Genomic DNA, 18754 nt, shown 5'->3' on the forward strand with positions numbered 1-18754 from the left:
TCAATTCAATTTTATTTTATTTCTACAGCACCATTAAAGCATGAAGCAGTCCTGCTTCGTGCCAATAGTTTAGTGTGTTGCTGGTGGTGTAATTGGGCTCCTTAGTACCAACTGAGCATTGTACCCAGCGTGTACTGTTGCTGACCACCACCATCCAACCATCCATCTTCTGATGGCTGCTTCCAGCATGGCATGTTTTATTCATATCATGTCAAACTGGTGTATTGAACATGACAATAAGTCAACAAATCTTCACCAACTATGTGATGCTAATCTATCAATATGAATCTAAATCTTAGAGGAATGTTTCCAACACCTTGTTGAACCTAAGGCAGTTCTACAGATACAGTTTTCTGTAAACTAACCATACACACCTTGATTTTCTTGTCTGTACTCGGTGAATTGTCATACATCATCCTGGAGCCTCTGATGTCACAGAGTTTGTCGGCGTCACCGTGAAGGAGCAGGAAGGGCCAGCTGATGGACGGGATCTCCCTCTGCATACGCTCCACTGCCGCCATCAGCTGCATGCCGAATGATACTCGCATCCCGCCGTGATAGTTTAGCTCATCAGCGTCATATGCCTCCACCTGACAGGAGAGAAACAAAAGAGGCCAGGGTGGAGATGCTTTGGTTTATCATCTCTCTCCACCGGATGTTGGACTGATATCAATGTAAGTTCATTCCTGCTGTTCCTCTTTCTAAGTAAGCTCAGAGAAATAATTTTGGTCAGGCTTAACTCAACTCAGCAACCCTTTCATAGAACACAAACGCTCCTTCAACCCTGTAATGCCAAGTTTTTAAGTTTTTGACACCTCTACATCATCAGTGAGAGTCTGTGTACAATTAGATGCATGCAGCGCTACTGTGGGCAATAAATTGCACAAACGTGTCAGCCAGAAGAAAAATAGTACAAATTAAAAGGGAAAACGGTTGCTCATGCACAGATGGCCTGGAGTCTCCTAAGAGCAGATGAACAATAAAGAGTCCTTTCTGCATTTTAAATGTTGAATCTAACAGCTAGTACAGTGATCAAATATTCACTTTGTTTCTCAAACCAAACTTATAACAGAAAACTGTGAGAAAAACTTTTCAGAAGTACACAGTGTGAAATGTGGAAAATTGTATTTTACAGTATCTGCAAGAAACAATATTAATATATAAATGGTAAATGGACTGATTCTTATATAGCGCTTTTCTACTCTCTCAGAGTACTCAAAGCGCTCTATAACAGATGTCACATTCACTGACATTCATATTAACTGCCTTGCCTTTTTACGTCTTTTTTTACAGGTTTATTTAATATTCATTATATGTCCCTATATATCTCTATGATGGATATTCTATTATTTATCAACATTAAAATTCCCTTGCCAACTTATCAGAATAAAATAAATGTGCAGGCCTATGTGACCTTAAACTGATGGAGCCAAGTCTAATTTAATTTCTTTCACTTAAAACATAAAAGACCTGGAAGTTAGGCAAGGTTAAGCCACTCCACTTCACTTGTTACCCCCTTATTCCTATGCATCTATCTATTTTTTGTTCCATCCATCCATCCATTCATTTCCACTTCTCCTTTTTCAGGGTCATGGGGGGGGGGGGGGGCTGGAGCCTATCCCAGCTGTCTTAGGGCGGGAGGCAGGGTTCAACCTGGACAGGTCGCCAGTCTGTCGCAGGGCTAACACATAGACACAGACAACCATTCACTCCTGCATTCACACCTATGGGAAATTTCCAATTAACCTATCCTCACTAACTGCACATATTTTGAATGTGGGAGGAAGCCGGAGTATCCGGAGAAAACCCACTCAACCCACACATTTTTTTGTTTTTCTGCAAAATTACTACTACTACTATTTCCCTTAAAAACCTGAGTTGTTAACCCAATATTTGTAGCTAAGTATAATAACAATTTACTTTTAAATAAAATACACTTACATTCTCTTTAATTATGCCCTTAGTCGCAGGCTGTATTTTATTTATATATATATATATATATATATATATATATATATATATATATATATATTTATATATATATGTATAAAATATTTTACCTGATACTGTATCTACAAGAAACAATATTAATATATAAACAATATTTTGTCCCTATTGGCTACATTTAAATGCAACAGCTCTGACAGCTTTTCAAATAGTCATTTCCATTGTTTCTTTGAAAAAAATTATACTTATAATGTGAAGTATTTCATGCAAACTTCAAATGTATCAGGAAAAATGTGATCTTCTGCTAACCTTAACTAAAGTCCTTGGTAACACTTTATAATACAGCCCACATCTATGGATGTAATTCCCTTGTAATTAAATGTAATTTCAGTGTATCTTATTTGAATTAAAATGTAATTATATTTACCTACAAATACCTAAGAACATAAGAATGAGGGGAAAAGTCAGGTTTTTCATTTTTTTTTATTGTACTGTAAGTAAATTCAAATAATGGTTGTGAATTTTAAGTTGTGTAAAGTTTCATTTGAATTTTTTTATTTTAAGGTGTTACCCAGTCATTTTATTGCCCTAACGTATTCAAAATGTTGCCCCAAAACTGTGCACTCATGTTGTCACCTAAACAAAAGCACAAGACTGAAAGGCTATTTCATAAAACACATTTATTTATTCATTTTTTAATACAGACTGACAGATGCCAGTTAAGAAAAGAACCTAAAAGGCCAGCAACTCCTCTTCCTCTCTTCCGACTCTTGTTCTAACTCATTGATTATAGACGTGAGTTCCTCCAATCTCTTCTCCATGTCCTCTTGCTCCTTCAGAGTCTTTAGAAGTGAGGCCTTCTCCTCCTCTTCTTTTTGCAGTGCCTGTGTGAAGTTAGCATTCTCCTTCTTTTGCTCCTCCAGGAGTGCGATGTAGGAAGCTTTCGTGTCGTTTAGCTCTTTCTCTAAACTCATCAGCTTCTCCTCATTTTGTTCTTTGAGGCCTTTAAGTTGCTTAATTTCAGAGCGTAAAGCCTCTTTCTCATCCTCGTGTTCCTCAGCTTGCTTCTTCAGTTCTTCCTTAGCGTTTTGAAGCTGCTGCTGGAGTTGGTCAATGCACATCTGTTGCATCTCGCAGCACTGGTTCTTTGAAGGATCGTCACTGATCATCGTTTGGGTGTCTATAGAGTTTCTGTTCGGCTGCTGCAGCTTCTTGTTGGCATCGCCCAGGTTAGAAGTAAGCTTATGCATGATCTTATCTGCTAGAATCAACCTATTTGCATTGTTGATTCGTTCAATTTTAGCTTCACGAAGCTCAAATTTGAGCGTGTGAATGTCCTGCAGGGAAGACTTGGTTTCATTACTGAGCGCTGAGTCCAGCTGCTTTTTCAGATCGTTGATTGTCTTCTCAGTTTCTATATCCAAATAGTAGAACTTTCTGCGATACTCATCCACCTGACTCTCAAGATACAAGGCCTTCGTGTTTGCTTCTCTAAGACTGGATTTACACATGTGTAGCTGCCACTGAGTCTCTTCCAGTTGGGCTCTGAGTCCAGCAGTATCCTGCATCGGATTGTGCCTTACTCTTGGTGGAAAACGGGGCCTGCCATGATGATACCAAGTCCCTGCAGGTTGCATGTTGTTTGGCCTTGGTCTGCCGGTCATTGCTGGATTCTCACGACGCTGCATATCGCTTATCTTTGGTTTGACAACTGTCTGCTTCTTTCCCCTCTCTTTCTTCAGCACACAACTGACTGAACAAAAACAATTCTCCAGGTTGCTCCCACAACATTCTGTAAACACTAAAGGATGTCATGACAACAGACTAAATGAGGATTCGGTTGTTTTCATTCAAAAATTAACATAATATATGGCGGATTTCATTTTGCCATCACCCAATCACCCTAAAAGTTAAAACCACTGATAGATAAAGCGAGTTAAACTGGCCCTTTTCTTACTCCTCTCCTTTACCTGGCTTAAATCACCATGGTAACAGATGCCAAATACATCTGGTCAGGTTGTGGTCAGTGTTTGGATTTAAAATTAGCTGGAAGCTACAACACGTTTGAACTGCATTATAGATTATATGCTGGAGAAATACATTTTATGTGTTCAAGTTGTTAAAACTCATACAAGTAAATTAATATTTAATTTTTTTAATTTTAATTTGTTAGAATGCTCAATAAAAACCCCACTTAAATGTTAATGCAACTTGTAATAAAGGCAAGATCTTGCAAGCCTAATCATTTTCTAATTTCTCGCAATATATAACTATGAGAAGATATGTGTTACACATTTAGAAAGGGTGTGCACAGCCTAGAATGAACAAGCAAATACATACTGTAGTTTTCTCCAAATATGGCATAACGCTGAAGGGAGAAAAGTTGTTCTCAGGGAGAAAATATGGGCATGAAAATGAAAAGACTCCTGGGAAATCTGTGGCAGTTGGAGGGGAAGCGGGAACAAATGGTCGCTAATAAATGGACAGGGAGTTTTATTTAGAAATAAAAATGTGAGCGAAGCAGGATGATAAAGTGGAGTTACGTTAAAAGGAAGCAGAAAGGAAAAAGGAGGAAAAAGGAGGCTAAGGAGGTAAATCGGAGAGGGAATTCCCTGTTTCTCTGACATTAAACATGTAGTTACAAGTAGCTGTCACATAAGTCATACAGTTACTCATGTCTATTCAGCATCTATGTAAGCACAGCTGTGGCTGACTTTGACAGAAAGAGCATTCCTCTATTGTCACAGGTGGCTTGACTAATGACACCACATCAGCCCAGGAGACTGTGAAACCTCGTGCTGTAGATGACGTCCTTCCATCTAATCTATCATCGAAAACTTTGGGCTACAAAATGAAATAAATTAACTTCAAAATGTTTTGATGAGAGTAATAGTTTATTATTTCTTTTCAACCTATTTTTTTTTCACTGTTTTTTGTATTAAATGTTAAAGATTGTATTTCACGTTTTAAAGATAACGTGCAAGAATGTAACTGCTACTGATCAAAAAGTTCTACTGATCATAAGATCGTTTGTGAGCTGATTGGTGGTAGATGATGAAAAAAGAAATATAAATCCTGCAACAGCAAATTTCATTTAGTTTTTTTTACTTTTCTCCTGTCTTTTGGTGAAAGAACATCTTGAGGCCATGAACATTTATGTACCGAACTTGACTGAGACGTTCATTCCCACTGATCCGAACGGTTTCATATTCAGTTGTGAAATTGATCTTTCTGCTTACTGAAAACACATGAAGAAAAGGTTACAGTGAGAAATCAGAGCAAAGTATGATCCACCCCTGCAACTTTCATTCTAGTAACAATATCGTATCACATAGTCTCATTATGCAGTTGGATACCTGTGTGTTACATGATTACATCCTTTGATTCAGTATTTATCTGCTATTGTTTATTCTTGTATCTGGAAGAACACAACTTCCTCTGACTGACTGTAGGAAGCAGAAGCAGCAGGATGTAGGAATGTTAATGTAAACTAGGCATACACACACACACACACTCACACACACACACACACATCCGTGCAAAATTTAGGCGTGGTGACATGATAATTTGTTTCTGTTTCTCCAGGGATGTCTCTAGGGGCACTACAAAGTATGGGTGTGTAGCATGTAATGTGTTTACAAAATAACACAACCAACAGATGCACCCAAACCTGTCCTGCTGTTTGGAAAAGGCGTACAGTGTCTACAAAGATGTGGTGTTTTGGCATGGGATTGGACAATAAAAAAGTGTGACTTGACATGAGCGTAGACAATCAACCGCGGACAAATTTACACCTTGGAAATTCTATTTCCCACAATCTCCGTGAGTGATATTTCAATTTCAAACAACAAGAGTGCTCAGCCACCCAAAACACACATTGCCAGCATCAGTCTCTCACCTGCCTCTTGTCCCGGGAGAGCCATTTGGACTCGATGGAGCCCATAGTGAGGCTGGGCAGCATGTGGTTCAGCAGTTTTGCCATGAAAACCTACAAACAGAGAAGAGCATAGCTTATTTTCATGTGACATCATTCATGAAGACTGTTTCCTTCTCCTATTTTGGTTTTAAATATTGCAGTATTATGTATTAGTGTTAGACTTTTAATTCATAAAATAGGGAATAAAAAAGTCATTTATTTCTGTTAAAACAGCCTCCTCTGTGAGATTTGTCAGAGATTGGCCACACTTGGGACATACTTGTATCAAAGACTCAGTGAGAGGCCATTTATGCAGCTCTAGTGATACCTGAACTGATTGTTGCCTTTGAAACACACAAAATAAAAGGTGCCAGTATTATAAGTATTATAAACACCATCCACAGCAAACCTGAGTAAAGGAAGATAACTGCCTCTTGGGTTGGGAGAGGAGAAAAAAAGAACAGAAAGAAGAGAATAGTGGTTTAAAGGGTTGGTGATTGGTATGTGGTACCTTGAATGGTGTGGCTGACTCCGGGTTCATCTGGACCAGGGGAGCTATCAGAACCACTCCAGCAAAATCACCAGGTCTTTCACAGGCTGTCAGGATTGAGATAGCACCACCCTATAAAAGAAATGCAGAACATATTAGCTTAATGAAACTGTAATACAAATAATATTTGTCAAGCTATTTCTTTAAATCTATTGCGAGCATTTCATGCTTCTGTCACTTAATTTTGAATTTTCCTCTTTAATTTTATATGCTGCTTAAAGATGTTGTATGTAAAATAGGATATGAAGATTCTTACGGTTACCAAACTTGGTTACATTATTTAAAATTATCTAGAAACTTAACATATTTTACTTTGGGCATGTACAACATTTTTTTTAACGTGTGAAAATCCTGGTTTGGGAGAAATCGACTTTCTTTTCTTAAATATTATAAGACTGAATGGCAGCTGCCTGGTGGTGTACAAAAAACACATTTAATAACGCCAACATTCATGTAAATTTCCAGAAATCATAGCCTACTTGTTGTGCACAGCTTTCTTTATGTAAGAACTAATTTTTCTTTGTACTTCTGTCTTCATCCACCTATCAAAAGAAGCAGCTAGCTAACAACACAGCTCAGCAGAGGGAGGATGCTGTAATCTTTATATCCTGTCATGCTGTCACGAGCATGAGCCTCCAGTCATGAGTAGATGAAAGATTCTGCGGTGCTACGGTCGACAGCTGTTGTTTGATAATGAACTATATAACACACCAAAATAAAGGTGAGAGCACTCACTAGGCCAAAGAAAAAAAAGCACATATATCTAAAATAAAAAAGAAAATGGCAGTCATGGAGATTTCACCTCAGTGGATGTTGTCACTGGTCGCTGTGTACTGATCAGTGCAGTAGTAACCTCATCATGTACGATGTACGATATCTTCTTATTTAAAAATATAGCATATTGTTCTCAAGGGACCCAAAATAAATTGAAAAAATGAGAAAAAAATTAACAAAACAGAGAAAACCACAAATAACAGCATTAGTTATAAAGACAGGGTTTCAGTAAGGAGACAGACTCGGCACGTCTTACTTCTTTAGTCTCCAATAGAGGAAAAGGAGTGCCTTTTCTCATGTGATCAAAGTGGAAAGGTCCTAAAGTAGGTGAAAGGTCTTGATGCGAGGAGCAGTAGGAAAACTATTCAGAGGTCACAGCTAACATGAAACAAGCCATCTTTTGTGTAGATCTCCAACCCTATTTTTTCTTGCTATTGTTCCACACAGAGAAATGTCAGTGTGGGACCATGGGCCCCGGGGGCACAACACTGCTGAGCTCCACAGAACATCCGCACCAGGGCCACACTTTAGCACCCACGCTGACATTTTTTTCATATTGTGATTTCAATTCTGTAACGTAGGGCCACGACAATTAGCAGCTCCATGGCAGCCAAAACCTAAATCGATTCGTCAGGGTCGACTCTGGCACGGTTTCTCCTCTCGTACGCAACAAGTGCATGACACACACACGCACGGGAGCACAGTGATTCTGTGTGGGAGACTAATTGGCTTCAACTTTGTTTATGTGGGGAGCTTTCTTTGTCACCTACGTGAATATTCATCAGCCCGGGGGCCAATCACAGCCTCGCTTTGTTGAAAAAGGGTACCGAAAGGAAGACAAAACCGTTCCCACCAGAAAACTTCACTCTGTAAAGACACAAGTGCACGCTCGCGCATCGCCGCCTGCATGCAAACACACAGGGAGTATGAAAAAAAGAGGGCAGCTGCCTGAATCTCCCCTTTCTTCTTATTTTTGTCTTTCGCTAAAACATCTACATGTGAACACCAGGACGTACTGCTGCAAAAACAGAAGTAATGCTCAACTTCAAGTTGCATTTTTTTTGGTGGTGGTGGTGGTGGGTAGTGGTGGGGCTGCTAAAAGCTGCAAAATGGCTGATTGGTTCAGCATATTTAGTGCCTGTTAAATATCAACAAAAAATGCCAATGAATGCAGTTGTGTCAAAGGGTCTGCACTGATAGAGTGAGATAAGTGTGAATAGGGAAGGGAAGAGAGGGAGACAGAGTGACAGATGGATGACTGGGACAGAGAAGCTCTTTCAGAAGCTGATAAGAGGCCCTATACACTCTTCTACCTCTGAACTTGAGTTGACAAAATGAATGCTGGTATTGTACACAGTGCTACACACTGTCAGTGGGTGGACTCGAACTGTCAAAAAATAGCCCAAGGAGCTAACACTCTGATATTATATGGACTGTACAGCTGCCCCACTAACACTGCATGGTGTAAACAGAGAGTACACCACTGACATTATATGGACTAGAAGGCTAAAATAGCGGCATTATATGATGTAGGCTTAATAAACATTATATGGCCAATAAGTGAACACCTGTTGCATTCAGTATGAACTCACCACTAATAGAAAAAACAAAAAAACAACAAAAACAACTTAATGCAATGGTGTTGTTCAATGGTGCCAAGAGGACAAATTAGGGACTGCACCAAGAGATGTTTAACTTGAACTAATGTTTCAAATTAAAAAAATGTCACCCATTATATGTAAGTTTTCCAAGCCGATTAGAAATGAAGAAGCGTTTTTATTGAAGCCACGGTGCATCACAAAGGGAATTTTTGGTTAGTGTGAGTAATGGATACTGAGGGGAGATGAGACAGAGGGCTTAGAAGCTGAACAAATAGTTCCTAAGCACTGCTGAACCGTTACATAAAAGGCTGTCACAGAGGAAGGACAAGTAAGCCTCGGCCAGAAATACTGATGGAGAAAGAAATAAATGAGTACGAGTGGGAAGACGCCAAAGCTGAAGGGATTTTACAGCATCCCACGAGCAGATACAACGTGGACAAACTGCTGAAAACTTCTGTGTCACTGCTCAACCAAAAGAGATACAGCGGAGCCCCTTAAAAAAGTCGAGTGTTTGGTTTTGTGTAAATTTGCAACCGTAATGTGTTTTTTAGTTCTTGCTGTCGCACGTTTAAAAGTTCTCACACATGTTTATGTGTTCTGGAAACTGTGAAAATGAATTGTGGTATTTTTTTCATCAAGCTGTAAATAGCTTGAACTAAAAACTTAAACCCACGCTACAAAAATGCTCATGTTCTGAGGTTTATATGGTCATCAGTAGGTCGCACTTTCAGACTACTGTGACATGAATTACACTATAAGATCAAAGAATCTGAAATTTTCCTGTTTCACAGGTCTTAATAAATATAATAAAATATAAAATATCATGAAAAACATGGTACAATTGTGATTAACTATAAATTAACATTTTGATGAGTTAGAACTGTGACTTTCTTTACAGCGTCACTGCAGCTTGACTCTGCCGACTACATTACAGGATGTTATCACTCGAGCAGCCTCTCAACACACACAGCAGAATACCCAGGTGGTCTCTATTGTGTAGTCGTTTGGATTTTTTGCGTCATCGTGGCCTGAGAGATTTATAAAACTGTAGAAGCAGAGGAACAGACTAATAGAAACAGGATGCAAAGTGAAAACACAGGGAAACTGGAAAATGAGGCCTGTGAAAACACAGTTGCACATCACTTGACCCGCGGCAGGTTTCCTGAAAACTGAGTTTGGGTTTTTATTTGTTTCAAAGGAAACAAGAATGTAGCAGAGGATGAAATGAAGAGAGATGAAAATGAAAAAAAAAAGTTATATCTAGGGAGAAGGATATGAAACTAAATGGAAAGGGAAACTAGTGACCAACTGACATTAGTGACACCAGTGAAACCTCAGACACACCCATTTCTACACTACACAGTCAACTACACAACTGACTTCATCTTCAGGGTGTTTTTTAGGATTTTCCTCTGGTTCCAGCTGTAACCTAAAAAAACTTACAAACCCCTCTGATGTTGTCTAGCAACAAGCAACGGGGTTAAAAATAAAGCTGACTTTTATAACTCACACCATTAAGTTGATTTAATTTAATTTTAGCACAAGCTAAAAGTTGTGCATCATTATGGGTGTGGCTGCTTCCAGCCTGCGATGTATTACCTCAGCTGATCTGAATCACTGAAATGGACGGTGTTTGTGGTCTTTACACAAAAACACAGCCACCCCCATAGACCATAGAGCAGTAACTACTTCGATTTTTACATGTATACTTGTATTCATGGGTCTAATACACAAGTGAGTCATTTCCAAACTTGGCTTTAGTTAAATCTCAATTACGCTTGTGAAGTTTCATGACTGTTCGACAGGGATGTCTAACTCATTTTACATCGTGCGCCACATACAGCTCACTTTAATCTTAAGCGGGCCGGACCCTTTCTGTCTTTCACTGTGCAGAAGTTTACCTGCATTTTTAATCCTGGTGATTTCTTAATATAAGAAAAAGAAGAGCAATTATAACAGTATGTCATTTTTCTACACAACATTGAAATGCTGTTGTTGTAAATGAAATTATTGTGTCAGCACCACTCTTTGGGCTTAAATTGTAAGACATAAAAGTGTAAAATTTGAGAAAAAGCTAATTGCCCAGACTGCCCTGTAATTAGAAAACTGAAAGCTTTTGTCAATTAACAGAAAATATTCAGATATTTTTTGTTACTGTGGACCCACTGTAAAAAAAATGTGAAAAAATAGGAACTTTTCAGTCATTTAATTGTTTTCCACATAATAATTATTTGTAGTAGTAACTGTAGTTTGGCCATAATTGAGGTCTTAGTCCAGTGAGCTGGACTAGAGTCTTTGTCAGACCAATTCTGGCCCCTGGGCTTTATATTTGACACCCCTGCTGTTTAGTTTCTTGCATTGTTGCTGTCAATAGACATCAATGCAGACACAAGCCCAGATACTCAAAACTGCCTTTGAGAAAGTTAAAATAGGTTTATCTCCAGCTGGGGCCTCTCTGTGCTTCGAGTAGATAAGATAAGATAAGATAAGATAAGATAAGATAAGATAAGATAAGATAAGATAAGATAAGATAAGATAAGATAAGATAACCTTTATTAGTCCCACACGTGGGAAATTTGTTTTGTCACAGCAGGAAGTGGACAGTGCAAAAGTTATGAGGCAAAAATTAGGATACAATAAGAATAAATACAGTACACAACTGTACAGAATAGAATAAAATAAAATACTATATACAGTAGAATAAAATAAAATAAATATACAATAAGATAAAAATAGAATACAAATGCTATATACAACTGAGTAAAGATACAACGATGACAGAAAAGATTATTGCACTTAGTGTTATTGCACATGTGTGGATGTGTGTGTTTGATCAGTTAAAGTAGTAGTCAGTCAGATGAGAAAAAGCTACATAAATCCCAGTCGATTTTATTTCCATTGCTATCACAGGTGGTACCAAAAATAAAAAAAAAAATAAAAAAAAGAAGGACCTGAGTCTAAACCAATAACTTGAGAGTCTTATGACTTTCAGTGTCCATGAGTAAGTAGGGTCTGCTTCAGTCTGAGTGATTTAATTTTCATCACCAGAAGGGGAACAAGAAGCTCCCTGCTGCACAGACTTACAATGTAACACGCTTCCCTCAGGCAGATTTGAAGAATATCTAGGGTGTCCACAACTGTCCATGTGTACATACACAAGTATAATCCTTAGCCAGCAACAGAAAAGGCCAAAGGAGACACATTGAATGGATTTATTAGAAGTCCAAAAGAAGCAGGAAAGTGAGGGATGATGAAAAATAGAGAAAGAAGTTGGAAAAGAAAGAGGTTTTGCTGTGACTTTGCTCAGCTGTCTCTTAATATTTACAGAATCTGCTGTCTAAACAAGCACTCCGCCTCAGCCTGGGATCCCACAGTGGAGTTTACACAAAGTATGTACTTCTGTGCTTCTAAGATCCCTTTATCACAGCCTCAGTCTGTATACAGAGTCCTACTGCACTAAAGCGCATGAGCCATAAATGGCTCGCCAAGGCGGACCCATTAATTAAACAGCATGTTGTTTGAAGCAACTAAAGGCCCAAGTGACGACAGTAAATATGACCTATTTAAAAGAAAGACATCAAAGAAGGAGGAGCTGTTATCTCTAATAGAGGACAGTTAGATGCAAAACATAGCACTTAAAATCTTTATAGCAGAAAATAATACAAAAAAGTATATCCTGAACTTAGCTAGTGATTGTCTGAATGAAATAAAGGTCCTAATCACAAAAACAGAGCTTCATGAGCCAGTATTTATACACCAGCATGTAGAGCTGTGCTGGAAGGCATGGCGAAACAGTTCTGCAATGAACTCACAATTCTCTGCTTGATACCTGCAGCTGTGTACTAAAAATCTTTGAAAGCATACTTGGGTTCGTTTCGAAGCGTTCTGACTTGCACAGCGCAATGCTCAAAGGACTTATTGTTTTAGATTTTGACTTCAGTGAGTGATGTCAGTTTCCTTAAGAAACATAAAGCCTCACATATGAAAGCATAAAAAATGTTGGCATGCAGAATCGGAGCGACTTGCTCATCTAACCGAAACAAGTTCACGGGAGTACAAAGTGACTCGACCTAGAAACACTGACAGTAATCATTTATTATATAACTCATCACTACCATTTGTGATCTGTTAGCTGTGCTGAGAGTTGGGTCGCAGAGCACAACAACGAGAGGCTGTGAAAACAGAATAAACCAATCAGTTAAAAATAGCTCCAAAGCTGGCCTTGAAGCTTTCCAGGCGTTGTCTAATTATTTTTAATGAGAATTCTGGTTCAGTTTTGTGTCTGCCGAATTCACAGAGCCACAGTAAAGGCTATTTGAATTTTCTTTTCATGTTCGCTGCACTGAAGTTTAAACCAGCTGAAGACCCAGCATAACTTTTTCTGCGGTTAACAAGGGATTAAAACGAAGCTTTAATTCTTAGTTTAGGAATTTTTCTTTGCATGTGTCAGCGTTGTTTAAGAAAGTAGAGCAACTTTGTGGTGCACTGCCCAGTGAACCTCCTGGTTTGGCCTTTCTGTGTGAAGTTCACACCCTGTAGCTCTCCCTCCACAGTCCACTGTCAATTAACGATTCTTAACTGGCCATAGCTATTTATGTGAGAATTAAAGATTCTATGCTTCTCTGAGTGAGCTATGTAATGAACTGCCATTTCAATTAGCACTAGCCCGGATATGCAAGCCTAGCTGGATAAGCTTTGAGGAAAACAAGTGGTCTACGCTTAATTGGTTCAGTTAAATGAACAACTAATACTGCATTTCACTGAATTTTCTTGTAGCAAAGAGCCTTTTGACCACTCAGAGTAGAAAAGTACAATATAAGAACAAGTCAAGGGGTAATACGTTTAGCTTCGAGAATGACAAGCAGCTAGCATAACAGTCTGTTAAGTTTAATATAGGGTTTTGAAAGTTAGTTGGCTGTATTTAAAATGGAAAAAAACCCCAGAATAATTCTGAAGGACTGCAAGTAAAATACAGCAGCCAGTAGCTCATTACTTAGCACCAGCTCCTTGCTTGTACAGCAGCTAGCTTTAGCTTCTATTCAGATGTAATGTAGATGATACTGGAATCCGTAATGCTTTCATTTTGCTAGGTAAATCTGTTTCATTAGTGGATAATAACACATAGGCTAGTCAATGATGAGGCAGGTCAATAGAAGATTTCTACGCAGACTGACGAAAGTGAACACTCTCTGTCTGTGTCTGCCATACAGCCACATTTGCCCTTGAGCAGGTCACTGAACCTGCGACTGCCCTGTTGGAGGTTTTCCGTAGCAGCTGCAGGCTCTCGGGAATCTGTGGCACTGTGTGAAAGGTGAAAGGTAAACTGGGGTTTACCAAGAACAGCGAACTTCGCAAGCCTTCCCTGAACTTTTGGTCTGTTATACTTTAGATGATAGGTAAAGTTTGACCATTATACAGAAAAACTGTACACGGTTCTCCTAGCAAGTCAATTAATAATTAAAGGTAGCAAGTTACTAAGTATTTTACTTAGTATATTACTTAATCACTGCTACTTAAAAAATGCCTGATTCTGCTGATATTCAACAACCAGTTTATCTAGACTTGCATGTCCAGAGCAGCAGAAAACCATGCAACTAGACGAGGAACACTTTCCCCATTTACGTGTCAAAATGTCACAGGAAGCCTCATCAAATGTGTGCTTGAGCGGGACTTGTACATTGGTTTTAGCCAGCTCTCTCGCTCTATTTGTGTCAAGCATACTGTATGAGGATCTCAGGCACATTATGCAATTTAACACCAAACAAAACAGGAAAACCAACCTGATCAAAAGACAACACTGCTCCCAGGACACAGAACAAGACAAAAGCCAAAGACATCATTGTGCAAACAATTCCAAAGACATGCATGGTTTATTCCAGGAACTGACACACATTCATGGAAAGTGTCTTACCATGGAGTGGCCCACAATAAATACAGGCAGGTCAGGGTGGCGAGACTTCATCAGGTCAATGTGCTGAAGGGAGTCTCTGATATAAATCTGAAAGTCCTTAATGTTCATCCTGTCACCTTCGCTCTGGCCATGGCCAACTGTGGAAGAAAGAATCAGGAAAGTTTAACACGTTATTTAAGACCTTCAAAAACAAGAAAACTTCACATTTTTTTTATAAAAAGAGGGCAAAGTAGCATGATACAAGGGTAATTATAAGCCTAGAGTGATAGCTTATAGCAGTTCAACAAGTTGAATTAAACACAAAACTGTTGAAAGGGTAACTGCATGAGAATAAAAGGCAAATCACAGGCATACTATAAAAATATGTTTTACATTTATTCCTTAAACTTTTTAAGGACTGACTGCATCCACATACAATTCAACTCAAGGGGAAGCCTTCTGCTTTGGTGATGAGAGACGTAAAGAAAAATAAAAGAAATGATGGAAAGGGAAACAGAAAAAACAGGGAGAGTAAGAATAAAATGGACTAGTAGAGGAAAAGTATGGGGGAAGAGATGAAGTGAAAAAAATGATGGTTCAAGACAAAAGAGGAGGGAAAAGGGGGCAAACAAGAAGATGAAAGCAAGAAAAGACGAAAACAGAGATGATAGAAGTGAGCTTGACAGATGGAGAGGAGGGAAAATATCTGAATATGTATGTGCACATCCATATATTATATATGTGCTGTCCTCGGGCTTTCTGCACCAATAACTGAGAGGTGAGGCTGGCTGCCATGGTAACCACCAACCCAATAACACTAGCTAATAAACATTCACATGTGCATCTCACACCTTCTCTCGTTGGCTCTGTAATGTTGAAAGTGTGTCAGTGTTTAGAAATGCATGCGTCCTATAAAACACTACAAAAAAGATGGGACGCATTCAAAAAATGTATGCTTATTTTGAATTTCAAGATGTTTTCAAGTAAACATGTGGAAGGGTTTACCACTTTTAAGAAGTTTGTGATGTTTCTTTTTTTTTTTCTTTTTTTTTTGTTGTAAAATTGCAGAGCATTGGTGGATTTCATTATCTACATAACAAATACATGACATGGGATTAGAAGAATTCAGAGAAGTCTCTAAGCAAGAAAAGGGCTATGAAAAACTAGAACTCAGTGGCTACATATAAGCATCCATTATGGTATGAGAAGAGTAGTTTTTTACATGGCCTGGCTAACCATAAATGCTGAACGGTATGTGAACATTCTGCCATCTTTCCTCTCTAGGGCCCATGCGACCATCCCAGGTAGGCAGGGCAATCCCCAGCAAGTTGGAACACAAGTGTCTACAGGCACTGTCCCAAATTTCCATGTCCTATTTCAGAGGTGTGTCATCTAAGACAGTCCCACAGCATCAAGAGCTTCTCATCCACTCCAGTCCCTGATCCTCTACGAAAGGCATATAAGTTGGATTCTAGAGCGCCACTGCCCGACAATGTCTTCATTTCAGGTCAGCAGCTCCACCCTCCTGAGTAGTTGGACAGTTTACCAGATTCCGCTTTGGCTGACTGAAAATCATATTCAATCTCCTCCTTAGCACAAGCCACGCATGGCTTGAGTTGCAGGTACCTTCCAGCCTTCTACGAATTCCAACCAACCAAGGTTGACAGGACTCTTTCTTTCAGCTTGATGGCTGGGGTCCAGCATCTCATTCGGAAATGGCCACCACTGCAGGCACATGCCCCCTCACAGCTGTAGCTCATCTGAGGTGTGGATCTATTCAGGCTCAATGTCCACAGTCTCCCTCAGGATGCTGTTGAATCTCTGCTGATGGTGGGAGTTGAAGATCTCTGGGGTAGGAGCCTCTGCTATGTGCTCGCAGCACATCCTCAAACTAAACGTTTTGGCACGCCAGGCTTACCCAGCATCCTTCTGCACCACAAGATCAAACTCACCACCAGGTGGTGGTCACCTGACAGCTAGGCTGCTCTCTTATCATGAATGTCAAAACACATACAATATATCCAAGCTCTGAAATACAGAAAACATCTTTTCCAGGAAAGAGTTTGTTTATTTATTTAGTAAGACAATGCCAAACCACATCACCACAGCACGGGTTCATAGTAAAAAAAAAAGAAAAATCCAGGTGCTAAAGTGGCCTGCAAGAAGTCCAAACATGTCACCCAATTTTTCTAAAAAGAATAATATTTCCTTTTTTTAACATCTGATAGTTTGTCTTTTTGTCCTTTTGTTTTTCATCATTCCAGCTTCTTTGGAAAAGGGGTTGTACAAGAGCACGTCTTCACCCTCAGTGCTTTCCTGTCCATCAATAGCATCAAAAGCAATCATCACTGTGTGCAAATCAATGTCCAATCACAGCTTCAGTGATGGAGTGGTGCAAACTTGAGATCAATGCACAGTAAACCACCACCGCTCTATTCTTTCAATGGCTTCTCACCCCATTAAATCCATATCTTCTGTTAGTACAGGTAATAACAGGTATTTCTGGAAAACACACATGTCCCCGCACACACCTAACCTTTTAGACAACTGATGGTTATGATAAGGCCATGAGAACATTCCAGGACTCAGATCCAACAAACCATTTCATTACAAAAGCTGCAACAGGTAAAAAGAAAACAACCAACCCCCACCACCAAAAAAGTCCTATTTCCTCATCCTTTTTGCTTTGAACAAATGTGCATGTTACATACAAAGATTTTAGAAACAGTTATGAATCAGAGGAGAGTGAAAATAATGAATGTCAGCACGGCATTTACAGAATAATTATGAACGGTACCTAAATAGATTCAGAACTTCAGGACTTTTGTCGAGCTCAGGGAATCTGGGAATTTCTTTCCCTTGTTTACCAAAGTATAGACAAATGGAAAACTGCTTTTCTTCAATGACTTTTTGTTTTCCTGTGGAGGGATCCACCTCTGGTGTGTCACTGCTCTTTTTACCCACATCTCTGCAAATTTCCAGACAGGGAAGGAGACAAATCCTCACACATTTACTGAGAAACACAGCAGGCTTTTGGACTCTCTGTGGCCATAACCAGTCAATACGTATCTGAAAATGCCTTGTTGCCTCAGTAATGTGGTTTACAGCATCGTGGACTTTAAGTTCTAACCTGTGATTCTTGCAGTGAATGAGTCAGGTTACGACTGAACTTTTCATGTAGGAGAGAGGGAGGTCCTTTTTATTAGCCCATCATAGTATCTGCGTTTGCATTATGAGATGCAAAGTCAAAAAGCCGTGAAGAGCATTTCTTCAGAGATGCCCCTTACATAAACGATTTCCAGTAAGCGTTACAGCCCCCAGAGCATGGCAGATCAACAGATCTCACGCTCTCAGAGATCTAAGATCCAGATCAGGAAGGTGGTTAAAATCAACACTCACTAGTAATAAAGCATATAAAGATAATAAGAACTACAAAGGTTATTATTAATATTTGCTAGCTACCTGGTTTTTGAAGTTTGCATTTTGCTTTTGCATTCTGTAAATCAGTAACTTTCAAAGAAACAACAGCCATCTGCAGCTTGATCTGTAAATATTGTTAACTGGTAAAAAAAAAAGATGCAGCCTGTTCTAGATAGAAAAAAGAAAAAAAAAAACACCAGTCAATGCAGGGTGTGAATGAATGAAAACCTTACCGGCCCATAATTAGAAAGAAAACACAAGAGACAGAAAAAAGGAGAAAGAGTGAAAGATCTCATCTGCAAACTCTATCAAGAGCTGCCCAAGGCGATGTGTGTGTGTGTAAATGTGGAAGAAATAGATGAAAAACTGGAGTCTACAGGGACTTGTTCCAGTTCAGTATTTTCCATTTAACAGTGTGACATTTTACTGCGAGGCATTGAACAAACTGCTCCTCTGCGAGCAGCCTCAGCCGTCCTTATCATTCACTCCAGTTTATTATCTGTCATCTCTTTATTAGGATCTTCACCTCTGTAAATATTTTCACATTTCTGCCACTGAGACTTTTTTGTCATCTCATTCTCACTCTTTTTGTTGTTATTATGGAGTTTTATTGAGTGCACAGACTGCTGTTCAACGGCAACTGCTGCACAGTCACA

At 39.2% G+C, this 18754-nt stretch overlaps 1 protein-coding gene across 2 annotated transcripts in view; it reads right to left on the reverse strand.

The window, feature by feature from the left end:
* Positions 1 to 18754, reverse strand: part of mgll (monoglyceride lipase) — a 42758-nt gene that overhangs the window by 8021 nt on the left and 15983 nt on the right. For both annotated transcript variants that reach the window (XM_084917003.1, XM_084917002.1), the window contains 4 exons: positions 14700 to 14836; positions 6375 to 6485; positions 5846 to 5935; positions 375 to 590 (listed from right to left, as the gene is read on the reverse strand). In XM_084917003.1, the coding sequence (XP_084773129.1) occupies positions 375 to 590; positions 5846 to 5935; positions 6375 to 6485; positions 14700 to 14836 (554 nt within the window). The remainder of the gene's footprint in view (positions 1 to 374; positions 591 to 5845; positions 5936 to 6374; positions 6486 to 14699; positions 14837 to 18754) is intronic.

Source organism: Perissodus microlepis, chromosome 20 (assembly GCF_051167445.1).
Source record: "Perissodus microlepis isolate ML-2025 ecotype Zambia chromosome 20, ASM5116744v1, whole genome shotgun sequence".
Classification (NCBI taxonomy): Eukaryota; Metazoa; Chordata; class Actinopteri; order Cichliformes; family Cichlidae; genus Perissodus; species Perissodus microlepis.